The sequence below is a fragment of the Zeugodacus cucurbitae genome, chromosome 5 (assembly GCF_028554725.1).
Source record: "Zeugodacus cucurbitae isolate PBARC_wt_2022May chromosome 5, idZeuCucr1.2, whole genome shotgun sequence".
Taxonomy (NCBI): Eukaryota; Metazoa; Arthropoda; class Insecta; order Diptera; family Tephritidae; genus Zeugodacus; species Zeugodacus cucurbitae.
In genome coordinates, this window is record NC_071670.1 from 63,037,424 (window position 1) to 63,053,341 (window position 15,918).

Genomic DNA, 15,918 nt, shown 5'->3' on the forward strand with positions numbered 1-15,918 from the left:
AAAATATAAATAAGTTAATCAAATCAGCAGTTGAATTCTGTTTAGCGTTTTCCTTTATCCATCAAAAAGTTGCGTAACTATATGGCAACATTAAATAAATGCTCCATTTCTGCATGATAAAAGAACAAAAACAAATATCACCCTATCAGCGATCAGCTGTTCGATTGTTTGGTAAATATTTAAAAATTTGAAATAGAAAAATGAAATTCGAATAGAGCAGATATTTGTAAAATGAAAAAATATTGAAATGAAGCAGAATTCTAATGTAAACACCTACTTCAAACATATACACATATATATATATATTTGGCGTAGGAACCGCTTTAAGCGATTATAGCCGAATCCACCAGAGCGCGCCACTCATTCCTCCTTTTTGCTTTTTGGCGCCAATTGGAAACACCAAGTGAAGCCAGGTCACTTTGCACTTGGTCTTTCCACCGGAGTGGAGGTCGTCCTCTTCCGCGGCTTCCTCCAGCGGGTACTGCATCGAATACTTTCAGAGCTGGAGTGTTTTCTTCCATCCGTACAACATGACCTAGCCAGCGTAGCCGCTGTCTTTTTATTCGCTGAACTATGTCAATGTCGTCGTATAAATCGTACAGCTCATCGTTCCATCGCCTGCGGTATTCGCCGTTGCCAATGTTTAGAGGACCAAAAATCTTGCGCAAAACCTTTCTCTCGAAAACCCCAAGAGTCGTCTCATCGGATGTTGTCATCGTCCACGCTTCAGCGCCATACATCAGGACGGGAATAATGAGCGACTTATAGAGTTTGATTTTGGTTCGTCGAGAGAGGACTTTACTTTTCAATTGCCTACTCAGTCCAAAGTAGCACCTGTTGGCAAGAGTGATTCTGCGTTGGATTTCAAGGCTGACATTGTTGGTGTTGTTAATGCTGGTTCCCAGATAAACGAAATTATCTACAACTTCAAAGTTATGACTGTCAACAGTGACGTGGGAGCCAAGACGCGAGTGCGCCGACTGTTTGTTTGATGACAGGAGATATTTCGTCTTGTCCTCATTCACCACCAGACCCATACGCTTCGCTTCTTTATCTAGTCTGGAAAACGCAGAACAAACGGCGCGGTTGTTGCTTCCGATGATATCAATATCATCGGCATACGCCAGGAGCTGTACACTCTTGTAGAAGATTGTACCCTCTCTATTTAGTTCTGCAGCTCGTATTATTTTTTCCAGCAATAGATTGAAGAAGTCGCACGATAGTGAGTCACCCTGTCTGAAGCCTCGTTTGGTATCGAACGGCTCGGAGAGGTCCTTCCCGATCCTGACGGAGCTTTTGGTGTTGCTCAACGTCAGCTTACATAGCCGTATTAGTTTTGCAGGGATACCAAATTCAGACATCGCGGCATAAAGGCAGCTCCTTTTCGTGCTATCGAAGGCAGCTTTAAAATCGATAAAAAGATGGTGAGTATCGATTCTTCTCTATATACACATGCACAAAGTAAATATAAAAATTAAAAAGAGGCATTTAATATGTATTTTTTTTCTTTTTAGTATTAACAGATAATGCGATCCTACTTCTACTGATTATTTACATCACTTACTTTCAAAAAATTGGAAATTCACCACTCACAATTTGTTAATTTAAATATTTTTTGAAAAATGTTGCTTGTAAGTGATTGGAAATTACATTTTTCGAGTTGTTAGCTGTCTTCCTAAATCGAAATCGAGCAGAATTCGTCTACAAGCCTTATATTTATTTCATAACCTCTAGGTACCAACATTTAAATAAAAATCGACAAACGTACATATATTTTCATCACTTATTTATTTATCTGAAACCATCAATGTATGTATGTATACAATAAACAATTACACAAGTATCTCCTTAACACAACTTACAACTTATCTCAGTTTATAATAAGTATAAAGTAATACAAAAAACACTACAAGCCACGGCTTGATATTCAGCAACGTATGCGTGACACTAAAGTTACGCTTATTATTGTTTTGAGTTTTGAGTTAATAAAACTTTTATCTCCTGCTGCAGAAGTTGCAAATAGGCGTCGAGACTTGTTAATGTAGTGGGTTAAAATATCAGAAAAACATTTAATGTCAAATATGTATGTGTGTGTTTTTTCATTATGTTTAATGATTTATTTATTTGTGTATATTTGAACTTTTTTATTTATTTATTTTTTTTTTTTAATAAAACATTCGCTGTATGCATTGCATTTATGAAACCCAGTCGTTACAACAATAAGTTAAAGTTAGTTAACTTTAGTAATGTAATATGTACAATCCCTGTATAGATTGTAAATATAATGCCATGCTACACAACGAACAAATAATACACATTGTATGTGAATGAATATATTCTAACAATTATTAATTATTTATAAGTCAGCGTTGTTCATTATTGTTTGTATTTTACTTTTCCACTTAAATTTGCTTAAATTAATGCATACCTAAATGAACAGACATTTACAATTTTTAAGGTTATGTTTGATTTTGTTTTTGTTTGTAAACAAAAATTGGGAAGAATTCTGTTGCTAGAACATTTTACGTATTTATTACGTGTAAACATAATTTATAGTTATTTCTTATACAAAATAAATTAATTAAATAGAAAATAAAATGCATTAAATGGACAATTTTTTATTTATTTTAAAATTAATTAAAAAGAAAATAAACAAAAGCATTAGAGAAAAAATGCAACTAATGAGTTAAATGTTATTTGAAACATGTGAGGCAAAGTATTTTTAAAATGTAGATTTTTGTACGAAATTAAAGTTGTGCAAATTTTTGTCGGAAAATTTTATATATTTTTAGTCATTTTCATTTGATTTATTTTTTTTTTAATTTAATTGAAATTTTTTTTTAATTACTTACTCAACATTAACGTTTACAATAAACTTCACAATCTTGACATCAAGTTTTTTTTTTTAATTTATACATGTATGAGTGTTTATACACAGATGCATAACACATATTCAACACTGTATCACAATTAATATCCACATGAATAACTACTCACAATTTTTATTTCACTACAAGTTGAGTGCAATGATTTTTAATGGTTTCGTTTAAGTTTTTTTTTAACAAAAGAATATTTTTTTTATCAGAAGATTTTTTTTTATCAAAAGAAAGCTTTTATTTTTAATAAATAAAACATGAGGAAAATACAAATTTTTATTAATATATTTTTTTTGCAATTTTCTTTTAGTGCAAATACCATGACTACAACAAAAGTAATTGTATGAGTAACTAACGCTGTGCATAATAATAGAAAACTGCAAAGTTTTGTGTAGACCAAATTTACAAAGACAAAAATCAAAAATTTTTCGAAACTGCTCAAATTTAATTTACGAAAATCTCAATGCGTGCTTCCGAAATTATACTGTTTAACTATTACTAACTAACTATTAGTAACTATTTGAATTGTAGCAACGCATTCAACGCTAAACAAACGTATTTTAAAAACCAAACTTATAATTTAAACGTAATCTTATATACATAGGTAATGCCTAAACGCTATCAGTTGTAACGCAAAAGTAATTTTAATTTAAGAAAAAAAATATAATAACGAACTATCAAAAAGTCTTTTTGCAATATTCTCTCAACTTTGTATAAATATTTAAATATTTTTGTTTTTTGTTTTTATACTTAAAATTTTTGCACCAAATTGTTTTTTTTTTTGTTTGGTGAACGTTTGTTTTCCATAAGTTCTATATTTAATTATTTTTAATTTCATTTAATTATTTTTAATTAATTAATTTTTTTTTTAATTGTAAGTGCACATAAAACGCAGGTCACTGTATACATGTAATCCATTCAATAATCAATAATCTAAATATGTGCACAATTAGTCAAACAGCAGACAAATTATCTATGCTACACATTTGCATTATTTCACTTTACTTCGAGCCCAAATTGAAATGTAAATATTTCTCAACATTTGTAGTTTAATTTTATGCAAAACACACTGCCAGACAACAATTTAGTGCAATTCAACGATTTAGCGTTCACTTTTCAAACTTAACTGTAGCTTATTACCGACCATTTGTAATGCAAATTCGTTTGTTTGCAAATTATTGTGTATATTTATAAAGACATAATCAGTTGTTTTTTTATATATATTATACATAAATATTATTTGTTGTAATTTTTGTTTTTTTTTATTTTTTGTATATGTTTGTGTATATAATTATTGTAATAAATGTACGCATATATATGTATATAGGCTTATACAAAAATATGTATGTATATTTCAAAGCTTGAAACTAAAAACTATTTAGTATAAAGTTAAAGTTGTATAGACTCGTGCAATAACAACACGAGCGTAGTACAATACAATTGATGCAGTTTAACAACAATAATAATAACATTAACTGTTATTTTGCTTGCTTTACTTGACCTATGGCAGTAATAAGTAATTCATTCATTAATTATGCTGTGATAATTTGACTCATGTTTTGTTGTTGTTGTTGTTTTGTGCTTAAAGCACCAGCGATTTGTTTTAGATTTTGTGACAAATCATTTTCATACTTCAGTTATGTAGATATTCCCAACAAAATTATGCATTTATTTGAACAATTTGTAGAAAAAAATTTAGTTGAAGAAGAAATTCTACTTTTTCTTTCTGATAATTTTTTTTTATGCATAAATCTTGAAAAGAAATTAAGGACAATTTTTTTTTAATTTTCAGCTTATTTGACATTCAACATTTAAACACGACGAGAAGTTGAACAATTAAGCTTTTCACTGTTTGACTGCCAGTTAACATTAACACAACAGTTATTTGTTTGCATGTATGCATGTATTAGAAATTAGCTGTATAGTTTTTCTTATGTTGTAATTTATAATTAAATGTTGTTGTTGTTGGTTTTGCAGCTGCCATAACTGCCTCCATAGTTCCACCTACTCGCATTACACACACATTATGTGTGTCCAAATTAGCAAATTTTCAATGCCACTGCGCAATTTTTAGCTTGGCTTATATTAGCAACTCTATAGCCATGAATCATTCTCTGCCTTCAAACAATGCCTCTGAATGCTATCAGCAGTATACAAGAAAATGTACACCGCTCGTTAAATCACCAGTCGAAACCATCGCCATTTTTTAGACTGCAAGAAAATGAGAATATGAGAAGTTAAAAAAATTAAATTTGAATATGTTGGAAATTGAGAAATTTCCGATATTCGAATTTTCGAAAATTTAAAATTTTGTATATTCGAAAATACTTTAAAGCAAAATTTTACTAAAAATCCACTTAACAAAATTTGATTGTTCTAAATTGAGAAATTTTCGAAAATCGAACTTAAATAATTTTCGATATTTAAATTTTCGAAAATTTAGAAATAAAAAATTTTGTATTTTCGAAAATACTTTAAAGCAAAATTTAACTAAAAATCCACTTAAAAAATTTGATTGTTCTAAATTGAGAAGTTTTCGAAAATATGGAAATTCAAAATTGAGTCATTTTCGCGAATACTTAAAAACAAAACTGAACTAAATTCAACGTAAAAAATTTAGAATTTGTTCGAAATTTTCGATATTCCAATTTTCGAAAATGAAAATTGAGTAGTTTTCGAAAATACTTAAAATAATATTAAACAAAAATTCGCTTTAAAAAATTTAATTTGTACGAAATTGTGAAATTTTCGATATTCTAATTTTCGAAATTGTGTAACGAAAATACTTAAATACAAATTTGAATTTAAAATCCACTTACTTTGATCAAAAGTGCTTGGATTGATGTAGCTAAGCAAATCTTGATCCGACATGGTGGTCAGCTCTTGCGGCAGTGGCACAGGCCCAACAGCGGCGCCCGGGAGTATCCCGGCAGCGGCAGCTGTAGTTTGTTGCGTAACAACAGCGCCGTTTGTGGTCACTGCAGCGGCGGCTACTGATTTTTGCATTGAGTTTTCGGTGGCCAAAGCGACAATAAGAGATTCCTGAGGCGCTGTGGGGGGACTGTAATGAAATTGACCATTATTAATATCATGAGCAACTCTGTTGTAGGAAAATAAGTGACGCTTACATGGCCAATGAGAATTGCTGCACTTCAGTGACAGCAGCGGCTGCCACAGCGGCCGATGGTGGTGCGTCCGGATGATTTAAAAGCAAGTTCACCAGAGGACTTGTGTTGGCAGTGGTGGCAACGGCGGCGGTGCCATTTAATAATGCTTGTGTCGGTTGATGTTGTTGTTGTTGCTGCTGCTGTTGCGCTTGTTGGTGGCGATGATGATGATGATGATGGTGTTGCTGTTGCAATTGTTGTTGATGCTGCTGCTGTTGTTGTATTTGCTGATGTTGATGCTGTATTTGTTGCTGTTGTTGCTGCTGCTGCAATTGCTCCTGATTCGATATCAGATCTGCGGCAGCTTTAATAATCAAATTACTAACGGCAGTTGAAGTGGCCACCGTCACATCGGCGGGTTGCTCCACAGTCTGTTCGACATTGGCAACATCATCCACCACCGCACCCGGTGCACTGGTCGGACTCATTATGATATTGCTGAGCGCCAGCGCCGCAACGGTGGCATGTTGCTGGGTCGGTTGTGGTTGCATGGCGATGTCGTTCAAAATCGAATTGGCCATGGTGACTTGGTGTGGCGCCATGATGTTCGGTACCACCGCCGTGGCAGCACCGTTAGCTGAACACAGTATTGTGGACGGCGAGACAGCGGGATTCATGATCATCTCCGTCGAGATGCCGCCGGTGGCATCCGTCACAGAGCCGGCATTCGGCGCGGCTTGCACGGCGACGGCAGCCTCGACCACCGCATTCGGCGAAACGGCAGCCGCGTTGCTGCCACCCAAAGCTGTAGGCAAGAGTTGTTGCATTGGCATAGCGTTCAGCACCGCCGCTGGCTCTGAATTCAATATAATATCCTGTGTAATGGGCGAGTTGTGGCCATTCAGCGAGTTATTCGGCGATACAGAGAGTGTGGCTGTGAGCCCGGCGTGTGGTGATGAACCGCTCGAACTATTTGAATTCGAGGAGGAATTACTCGATATGGATAGACTGCGTTCGAGTACGGCAGGCTGTTGTTGTTGTTGCTGCATAATGTCACCGAAGGGATGATCAATAACGGCATTAACGACGCTATTAACACCACCAACGCCGCTGAAGAGTGTCTCCTCGACAACAGCTGCCACAGTGGGATCATCGGCCACCGCAGTGGATTTGGTCAAATCCGAGATGAATTTATCCACAGCGACTGCCTGTTGTTGTTGTGCCACAACTTTAGCAATTTCGGTCTTGACAGCCAACTCAACGGCAGCAGCTACAGAGGGCGGCGCTACGGCCGCAACCGGGAAGGCGGACATGCTATTCGAATCGAACATCATGGCGTCCATGTTGCCCTTGTGATCGTAATGCGCATGAAACTGCATGGTCGTCGGACTGATGGGTGCGCCACAATTGGTCATCACGATATCGGGCGTTTGTATGGCCTCAGCCAGTGAACTTTGCGATGACTCATCGATCAACTCAGTCTTGAGTGTGTCGGCGACATTCATGCGCACCAACTGCTGATCCGTCAACATCGGTGTGGCTGTGGGCAATGAAGGGCGTCGCACGCCCATCGGCATTTGTGTGGTAATCGGTGGCGGCATCATGCCGGAATCGATTTCCTGTTTGGTCTCTGTGCCGGCGGGCCAACCAGCGCCTGCGGGCGCCAAAGCGTTCGTTGTGTCCATAAATGTATTGGCATCTACAAATATACATGGAAATCTGTTAATAACGCCCAGAGAGGGTGAAGAAGTGGCAGTATGTCGTTTGTTATGTAAGAATTATTAAAATAAAATAAAAAAATTGTATTTCATTGAAAATGGACAAACATATTTAGTTACTCTTTTTTTTTGTTGTTTTGGTATTGTAAATTTATATAGATTTATATATATATATATATAGAGATACATATATAGTATATGATGTATATATGTATATACTTTTTAACGAAAACTTAAGTATGTATGTGCTTAAGGGCTAAATTTTATGTGCTACGACTTATAAGTAAGTTTTGTTCAAAACTTAATTTTATTTAAGTCTAATTGCTAGTAACCAAATTGTTCTTGTTTTTGTTAATTCCAATTAATTGCTATTTGCTTGTAACAACTATATTCATCAGCCAAATTGCTTCTGTTTTTTTGTTTTTTCAATTCACCCGATATTCCGTTATTAATTAATTTTACTGCAATTCACTTATACAGAAACATAATAATTTCTTATAACTGTTTATTTATAGTTTCGGCTGCATTTGGTTGATGAGCTGGGGAAATTACTTTGAGTGCATCACAAGTACACTCAAGCACACACGCCTTCACACGCAATTTGTTAAATTCGCTTACAAACAACAAACACATACCGACACACATGAGCACATTCAACAACAACAACAAGTGAATACGATTACAAAAGCAAGAAGAACTACACTAAAGTCGATTTTATTAAAGTAGAAATATAATGAAAATATGTTGACGTTGAAAGTGAGGTTAAATAGGAAATCAGTTAAATTGAATGTTTTGCTTTTTTATTCAACTATTTTATGATGAGTACAAATATTTTCTGTTTTCCTTAAAGTGCAAAAGGTCCTAAATTCACTTTGACATTATTTCCGTGGCGTTAAAAATCTGTTTAAATTCTGATTTTAAAAAAAAAAAAATTTCAATTAATATTACTTAAAAATACTTAACTTTTTCCTTCATTAAACATAAATTTTCATATTTTCCAATTAATATTTGTTTAAAAGCGAACTTAGCACCATTTCACTTCAAGCGCTCAACTGCTCATTTAATGAAGTAAGTAATTTTATTGAAGCTTTGTTAATTTGACCATTTTGACTACTTTTTTTTTAGCAAAGTGCATTTTAGTGAAAATATTTAGAGTTACAATGCTTAGTTCGTATTTAGCTCGATTCTTTAATGTTTAAAATTTTATAGAAGCTTTTATGAAAGTTACAATGAAAGCTCCTTTGTATGCAATTTGAACAAATATAAAGAGAATACCACGAACTTATAATTGTCAAAAATGTAATATGAAAGCTTTTATGAAAGTTACAATGAAAGCTGAAAGCTCAAATATTATATATATAGTATATCTGCCTTTTTGTGCAAATATTTTGATTTACAATACTTAATACGTATTTAGCTTGATTTTTAAATTTTTAAAATTTTATGAAAGTTACAATGAAAGCTCTTAAAAGCTCAAACACTAATTATTATGCTATTTGTACAAATATAAAAAGAATTCCACGACTTATAATTTTCAAAAATTTAATATGAAAGCTTTTATGAAAGTTACAATGAAAGCTGAAAGCTCAAATATTATATTTATGTATATCTGCCTTTTTGTGAAAATATTTAGATTTAAAATGTTTAGTACGTATTTAGCTTGATTTTTATATTTTAAAAATTTTGTGAAAGCTTTTATGAAAGATACAATGAAAGCTCCTAAAAGCTCAAACACTAGTTAGTATGCAATTTGTACAAATATAAAGAAAATAGCACGATTTGTAATTGTTCAAAATTTAATAATAATTTAATATTTAATTTAATAAAATTTAAATAGCTTTTATGCAAGTTACAATGAGAGCTTTTTAAAAGTTAAAGCGCCTAAAAGCTCAAAGCAACAATGAAAGCTGCTGAAAGCTCAAATATTATATAGTAAGCAATTTGAAGAAAAATAAAGAGTATATATACTCATAAATATAACACATTTTCAGTGTAAATTATGCTAAGGGTATAATATTAATAACAATTTTGTTTCGTTTTAATTATGAAATGATAATCAGCTATTAATCAAATTGAAATTTCATAAATATTAAATTTTTTTATATTTCATATTTTTTATGATATACTAGAATTGTCACATATTACACACAGTTCTATGAAGAACTTTCTTATTAATGGCACGCTCCATCAAAGCTTCAATGAAATTTTTACTTTCTGCTAAAATCTTCAAAATGCACATTTTCATACTTAATACTGACATATACACACATACACATACACCTACAAACTTAAAGTATAAATGTATTTTATGACAATCAAACATACATACGCGCCCTTCGCCAAAAAGGACACAACTCAAAATAATCTCCAACCACTTTTAGGAACAAGTCGACAATTTTGTCTCAATTCTAAATTAATGAAATTACAAATATTTTTTGATTTTTGGTTTTTCAGTACTTAAAACTAGTTTGATTAAAGTAAATGAAAAAAAAACAACAACTAAAAAATAACCGCACCGCTTAACTTATGAATAACTATTTTCTAAGTGATTTCACTTAAACTATATTTGTTGTGTTTGTGTTCATGTTCGTGTGTAAATAGTTAGATATTTTTTATATGTATATAGTATATATGTAGATATAACGGCAAAACTATGTAGTATAGTATATATATATGTATATAAAGTACGATTATAAGAATTATATGGTAAGTGTGGGGGGATTGGTAAAAAACAGTTGCATTGGAAAGTTTGTTTGTTTTTGTAGTTGCAATGGGTTGTTTCACGTACGAAAACGTTTGGTGCGCGCGCTTAAAACCTGTAAAAGAGGAATATAAAAGAGAAAGAGAGCCCAATTTGATACTGAGTGAATGGGAGGACGACCAACGTTGATGATCTCGCACTATTGCCACTGCCAACTAGCTATTGTAGGTGCCACTGTTTGGAAAGAAGAAAACTTGATTTTTTGGTTTTTTTTGATTTTGTGTTGTGTTTTTTTTTTGTTTTGTTTTGGTTTTGTGCCTAACAAAATGGTATGTTAAGTTTAACGAAAAAAGTGTAACAATAGCAAATTATATAGAAGAAAAAAAAAAAACAATAAAACAACAAATGGATATTACAATAAACCACAAAAAATTAAAAAAAAATACAATAATGAAAAGCAAAATTTTAATGTTAATGAAATTATGAATATTTTTTGTTTTTGTGTTTTTTAGAAAGTTTAACGCAGAATCCGTACATTACCGAAATAGACATTTATGGCTGAAGCACGTTTATTGGACGCTAAGGAAGTTGTAGCAGAAGATATTCGAGTTGTTGTTGTTGGATAATATGACGCCAAACGCTTGGTAATATTTAAATGCTGGAAAATTTTTGGTTAGAATTTAGAAAAATAACGAGCGCGATTCACCGATTGTATGTAGTAGTGTTTTTCATTAGATGGATTCGGCTCAAGCCGAAGTTGAAAGAATGCTCTGCATTGAGAAAATTTTGTGCAAAAGTTGTTGAAAATGTGCCGAGTTTGTTTTGACATTAATTATTGGACTTTTTATAAATAAAAATTTAAAAATATAATAGAAATTATTTTGGATTGCAAACAAAAAACAAAAAACATAAAAAAATATTAAAAATAAATAAAGATTTATTAATTTATTAATTTAATTATTAAAAAAAATTAATAAGTAATAAATAGTGAAGTAAAAAATAGTTAAAAAAGTAACTAAAAAGTATAAATAAAAACTTTAATGAATTAAAAAAATTATAAAAAATATAATTAAGTAATAAATGAAAAAAAGAAAAGCTTTTACTTAAAAAAAAGTATAAATTAAAAAATGTTTAATTAAAAAAATTTAATCATTAAAAAAATAATAAAAAAAGTATAAATAAAAAATCTAATAAATTAAAAAATCTAATAAATAAAAAAGTTTTAAAATAAAACAAAAAATATAATTAAGAAATAAAAAGGAAAAATAAAAAATTAATAATTTAAAAAAATTAATCATAATAAAAAGTTAATAAGCAATAAGTAGTAGATATATTAAAAAAGTAATTTAAAAAGAGTATTAATAAAAAAATTAATAAATTAAAATTATAATTAAAAAATAAAAAAAAATAATAAACAAAAAATAAAATAGAATAATTTTACTCAAAAAATATTTAAAAAAAATATATAAAACAAAATAAAAAAAAATTTATAAACAAAAAAATAAAATAGAGTAATTTTACTCAAAAAATATATAAAAGAAAATAAAAAAAAATTTATAAACAAAAAAATAAAATAGAGTAATTTTACTCAATTATTGTTAGCTAAATTTAAAAACATTAAATTTACTTTTAAATTATTTTTAAATTACTTGACTCATTTATTATTTAAAAAAAAATTAGTTCGGCAATTTAAACATCTTCATTTCATACAGAGCACCCTGTTTATTTTGATGAATTTGCATGAATGTTATTGTTATAGAATCACAATATAATATAATTATTAAAATCATAAATTTTGAGTTTTAGTCGATTTTGTTTACTTTATAAATATAAAAAAATATTTGTTAACAATTTTTACCATAATTTAATTTTAAATTCATTTAGAAATTATTATAATTTTTGTTTGAATATTTTGTAAAAAATATTTTATCGCCCACAGATTCTATAACAACAATTTTTGATTAATTTAGACGCGCACAAAAAGCAAATCAAAGTAAATAAAAGCATAAAAAAGGGGAAGAAAAAGTTATTAAAAAAGTAACACTATAAGGAACTGTAGTAAGTAACTAGTATGTATTAGAGTAACAGTAAATATGTATGTAGGTACCGTAGTATGTATGTACTATTAAAGGACATGGTGGCTTAAATATAAAGAGACAAATGCGAATACTAAATTATGTATTTTTAGTAGTAGTTTAAGGAAAAAAATGAAGTAAAAAATTGTTTGAAATATTTGTTTGTTTTGTTCTATAAACCAGTACCCTAATGTACAGTTGGTGAAGCATATGCAGCAGGTGTGACGAGATGAGGCGAAGCTAGGCGAGGCGAGATGTGACGTGACGAGACGAGACGAGGCGAAACGAACCCTGCGGTGGTGACGACAGCAGATAACGGCCAACAGCAACATGGTGTGGAGCAGTGAACAAACTTGGTGTGTGTTGTAACAGCATATAAAGTATTTATTTTCATTTTTTTGATTTCTGCAGCACGAAAATCACGAATATCGCTAAACATGTGTGTTTTATACGCCGCCTTCACTTTTATGCTTAACTTGTTTTCTCTGCTTTTAATGTTTTTTCATCATTTTAAGCCATTCCATTCGTGTCGCTATGCATTTTCTTCGGCATACCGGTTAGTCAGCTGTCAGCAGTAGAAATGGAAATCTGTGCCACTCGAGCATTTTTGAATGCGTTCACAGCCAAAACGGTTGCTTCACAAGCCATCTAACTATGTGCGTGTGCGTTTGTGTGCGCTTGCTACAGGTTGATCGGTTGTGGAATTCTGATTTCGACGACTGCAATTGCGGCGGCATATATACATTTGAATGTGGTATGTGGTGGTTGCTCTTTCTATGGATCGCTTTAAATTTCATTTAAATTGATTATTTTTGATATGTACGTTTTTTGGTTTGGATTTGATTTGATATTTGTTTTTGTTTTTTGTTTAATTTTTAATATACGCGTATATATTTCAAGACATTCAAGTGTTTCGCATTTGTGCATTTGCAAAGTAACGTAGTGTTTTGGGTGGCATCGTGCGACGCGCAACATTTGCAATTGTCAACATTGAAACAGCTTGAAGTTCAAATATGCATTCTCGATATATATCATATATATATATAGTATATATATTTAGTTATATTTTTTATGTATGTATGTGAATATTTCGCTTTTCAATTGATTTGATATCACTCACAAATACCTAAATTGCTAGGAGAAGGGGGAAAATAAAGTAAAAATATTTTGTGATTAGTGTTGAACAAAATCCGTTTGTGAGTTAATGACTTAGCTCATTATTGTGATTTGCTGATTTTTTTTTTAATTTTTTTGTAATTTTTTTTTATTTCTTTTTTATTTATTTAAAACACAGAGCATTTCATTTTTTGCATTTTCTTTTGGTTTTTTTTTTTTGTTCTCTTTGGTCATTTTTATTTGCGTTCGACCAAATTATGCAAGTTATATAAGGTGAACGTTTTGGTAATTTCTCTTACTTTATGTGATTAAATCTCCTAATCACAGAAGCAATCAAGCCAAAAAAGACTGAACGTTGTTAAGCTGCCTATCAAAGAAAATTTGGGGGGTCCTGTTTGCAAAAAAACTCTATTCAAGTTTTGTGTGTTCGTCGTGGCTTGTTTTGTGTTGAGAATTCAAGTCTTCCATCACTGAAAATCCAATTCGTTTACCGTTGTTTCGTTATTGCTTCTTCTTACAAATAATTTATAGCATTTCAAGTACAAGTTACAAAGTAGTTGTAATGGTGAAAGCAACTGCAAATCAAGTGCATAGCTTGCTGAAACTGAACTGTTTGTTGGGAGGGAGGGCATAAAAGCTCATCTAGCAGTTTATTGTTGATACATTGTGTCACAAGGGGAGCGTACACAATGCAATGCTTCCTTTCATTATTATGAATAATAATAATAATAATATTTTTTTTTTGTTTGCTGCAGCGTTGGTGGTCGACCGCATGCCAAATGTAACCAAGAAAACTCTGCGCCAACATTCAAACATCACACATACACACCAGTAAATACATTTCCGATTCTTCAACATAATAGAAAACAAGAATTGTGTTATTTGCGCAAAACGACTACCGAAAAGATAAGTAAAAATGAACGTGTAAGCCAACACACTAAAAATCGTTTACAAGTGAAATTCCAATATTAAATGCTATTTGCAATAAAGAAACAATGCATGTAGCTGCTGCTGCAACCTATTGTTGTTTGTACAAGCAATTTAAGAATCAATTAACAATCAAAGCAATCACACATCAAAGTTGTCTGGATTAGATTCGGCGATGGCGGTGGCGGCAGCGACGTTGTCACAGTGCATGATAAACGTCGCATGAAATCTGAAATGAACTGCTACTGTACTGTTGTACTTGCTTTGTATTTAGTCGCTTTCAAGTTGTTTTTGTTTTTTTTTTTTGCATTTTTTTTTTTGATTTTTGGTTTTTTGATTTTTGTAGTAGCAAGCCGATTTCGGGATATCCTCGGGTTGAGCGCAAAGATAAAATCCCAAAAACTGTGCATAACTATTACGTTTGGTATAGCTTTTGAGGGCTGCGGCGGCAATTTTGCTGATTTGTTGTATACTTAGTATTTATAATAATATTGTAATTAATTTAACGGCTATAACGGTTTGCACGCTTAAAATTAGATTTATTTTTGTCGTTGAACTTAGTAATTAGTTGAGTAAAATTTATGCGATATTTCAACTGGTTTGCGCTTTTTCAATGATTTAGGTGTGGATTTGTGTTGATTTGCAAGCAATAAATAATAATAAATTTACTGAACGAGTTCAATTACTTTTTTTCTTTCACTAGCTTTTCCATTAGAAAACAAAAACAAAAATTTCATACTATAAAAGACAAATTTAAGCAAGGAAAATAGTGTTTTTTTTAACCAAAAATTGTATAATTTGCATGAATCGTTATCAGCGATTTAATTTAGCATTTCAGGAAACAATAAATTAAACACGTAAAAGCTAGAAATTATTGCCATATCTGTATGAAATATCGCAGTAAATTTCACGCTGCCTGTAAAAGATGTATGCAATATTATTATTATTTTTAGCACGCAGCTCTGTGCAACGTTGGGGGTATATGAGTACTCGAACTGGCTATAAGTTAACTGCATATAAATTACGTATAGATACGTACTGTATATAAAAAACAAAAAAAAAAAAAAAAATCTGCCTTATAATTTTTGTTTTTTCATTAACTGCAACAGTAACCTAATGCTGTATACTATTTAAGTTATATAGTTGTCATTTGTTAATTTTAAAAATATATTGCTTATTTTATGCACTATTTATATTATAGTAATTTTTCCAATTAATAATATATTCATTTAATTCATTTTATATAGCATCTTTTCATTTCTAACCTAAAACTGCCTGCCTGCCAACCTGCCTACACATTTAATGCACTTGCTATCGCTCATTATTTGCGCCTGCGATTCCTATACATTTCTCATTTCTCACTTCTCGTTTTAAATAAAAAAAAAATGTATTAAACTC

The 15,918-nt window shown here is 31.1% G+C and overlaps 1 protein-coding gene and 1 long non-coding RNA gene across 6 annotated transcripts in view; one reads left to right on the forward strand and one right to left on the reverse strand.

Moving 5' to 3' along the window:
- The first annotated feature begins 53 nt into the window (after window positions 1–53).
- LOC105208849 (uncharacterized) lies at window positions 54–2,166 on the forward strand. Its single transcript, XR_008471370.1, has 2 exons — window positions 54–265; window positions 1,515–2,166. It is a non-coding gene; the product is annotated as an uncharacterized LOC105208849 (long non-coding RNA).
- A 2,419-nt stretch (window positions 2,167–4,585) lies between these two features.
- The window catches only part of LOC105208850 (nuclear factor of activated T-cells 5), a 71,656-nt gene continuing 60,323 nt past the window's right edge, over window positions 4,586–15,918 (reverse strand). For all 5 annotated transcript variants that reach the window (XM_029038095.2, XM_029038093.2, XM_011178913.3 and 2 more), the window contains 3 exons: window positions 6,005–7,682; window positions 5,696–5,937; window positions 4,586–5,087 (listed from right to left, as the gene is read on the reverse strand). In XM_029038095.2, the coding sequence (XP_028893928.2) occupies window positions 5,083–5,087; window positions 5,696–5,937; window positions 6,005–7,682 (1,925 nt within the window). In that variant the 3' untranslated portion in view covers window positions 4,586–5,082. The remainder of the gene's footprint in view (window positions 5,088–5,695; window positions 5,938–6,004; window positions 7,683–15,918) is intronic.